Source organism: Rhincodon typus, chromosome 48 (assembly GCF_021869965.1).
Source record: "Rhincodon typus isolate 14 chromosome 48, sRhiTyp1.1, whole genome shotgun sequence".
Classification (NCBI taxonomy): domain Eukaryota; kingdom Metazoa; phylum Chordata; class Chondrichthyes; order Orectolobiformes; family Rhincodontidae; genus Rhincodon; species Rhincodon typus.
In genome coordinates this window covers 5,477,334-5,478,991 of record NC_063379.1, presented here as the reverse complement: position 1 = coordinate 5,478,991, position 1,658 = coordinate 5,477,334, and the positions used below count along the sequence as shown (strand labels likewise).

The window sequence follows — 1,658 nt, the reverse complement described above, 5'->3', positions numbered from 1 at the left end:
CCCCCCCCCCCCCCCCCATACACCAACCCCACCCTTGGGGAGGGGTATTTGCCTCACTCCCCACCCCAACCCCACCCTTGGGGAGGGGTCAATGCCCACTTCCGTTCCCCCCCCCACCCAATACACCAACCCCAGCCTTGGGGAGGGGTCAATGCCCACTTCCGTTCCCCCCCCCACCCAATACACCAACCCCAGCCTTGGGGAGGGGTCAATGCCCACTTCCATTCCCCCCCAATACACCAACCCCAACCTTGGGGAGGGGTCAATGCCCACTTCCATTCTCCCCCAATACACCAACACCCACGCCTTCGGGAGGGGTCAATGCCCACTTCCGTCCCTCCCATAGCCTCCCCCAACCAAGGTTTACGTCACACACACCCTTCCAACATCACGTGACATCCCTTGAGTGACGTCACACCCTAACCGGGTCAAGCCAGTACAATGTGACGACACACTCATTGATGACGCCACAATCGGTGACATCGCGCCCACCCGTACTCGTAGGCGAGGCATCATGGAATAGCGTCACGTCCGCTGATGATGACACAATCACCTTTGACGACGCCACAATTGCCTGGTGATTACGTCACCCCCCCTCACCCCGGGGTCACTGACCAGTCCAGGAGAAGTCCCGCCGTTTCCTCGTCCCTCTGGTGACCCAGTTGGCTCCTCAGGTCCTTCCACCGCTCACTCTCGAGGCCCAGGTAGACCGAGCGCTGGCAGCGGTTCCGGTGCCACTGCCGCTTGCGCTCCCGCCGCTCTTGCTCGGTGCGGACCTTGGGCCGGCCCCGGCACCGCTTCCCGGCCGGTCCCTCCATGGCGGCCCCGTGAGGGAGGCGGAACCAGACCGCGGGGGCGGTGCTTCTGGGGGCACCTCTTCCGGCGCTTGGGTGATGGCGTCACGACGGACTCTTAAAGGCGCCGCTCCAGACAGACAAGCAGCACCCATCACTGTGAGCACCCAGCCATCACCCATCACTGTGAGCACCCAGCCATCACCCATCACTGTGAGCACCCATCACCCATCACTGTGAGCACCCAGCACCCATCACTGTGAGCACCCAGCATCCATCACTGTGAGCACCCAGCACCCATCACTGTGAGCACCCAGCACCCATCACTGTGAGCACCCACCCAGCACCCATCACTGTGAGCACCCAGCCATCACCCATCACTGTGAGCACCCAGCATCCATCACTGTGAGCACCCAGCACCCATCACTGTGAGCACCCAGCCATCACTCATCACTGTGAGCACCCAGCACCCATCACTGTGAGCACCCACCCAGCACCCATCACTGTGAGCACCCAGCCAGCACCCAACTCTGTGAGCACCCAGCACCCATCACTGTGAGCACCCACCCAGCACCCATCACTGTGAGCACCCAGCACCCATCACTGTGAGCACCCACCCAGCACCCATCACTGTGAGCACCCACCACCCATCACTGTGAGCACCCACCCATCACTCATCACTGTGAGCACCCAGCACCCATCACTGTGAGCACCCAGCCATCACTCATCACTGTGAGCACCCAGCACCCATCACTGTGAGCACCCACCCAGCACCCATCACTGTGAGCACCCACCACCCAGCACCCATCACTGTGAGCACCCACCCAGCACCCATCACTGTGAGCACCCACTCACCCACCCAGC

At 62.4% G+C, this 1,658-nt stretch overlaps 2 protein-coding genes across 2 annotated transcripts in view; one reads left to right on the top strand and one right to left on the bottom strand.

The window, feature by feature from the left end:
• Nucleotides 1–852, bottom strand: part of LOC109924893 (E3 ubiquitin-protein ligase ZFP91-like) — a 33,957-nt gene extending 33,105 nt beyond the window's left edge. The window contains exon 1 of the mRNA XM_048620781.1: nt 616–852. Coding sequence (XP_048476738.1) covers nt 616–818 — 203 coding nt within the window. The 5' untranslated portion in view covers nt 819–852. The remainder of the gene's footprint in view (nt 1–615) is intronic.
• A 41-nt stretch (nt 853–893) lies between these two features.
• Nucleotides 894–1,658, top strand: part of LOC125488018 — a 51,236-nt gene continuing 50,471 nt past the window's right edge. The window contains exon 1 of the mRNA XM_048620766.1: nt 894–1,007. Coding sequence (XP_048476723.1) covers nt 894–1,007 — 114 coding nt within the window. The remainder of the gene's footprint in view (nt 1,008–1,658) is intronic.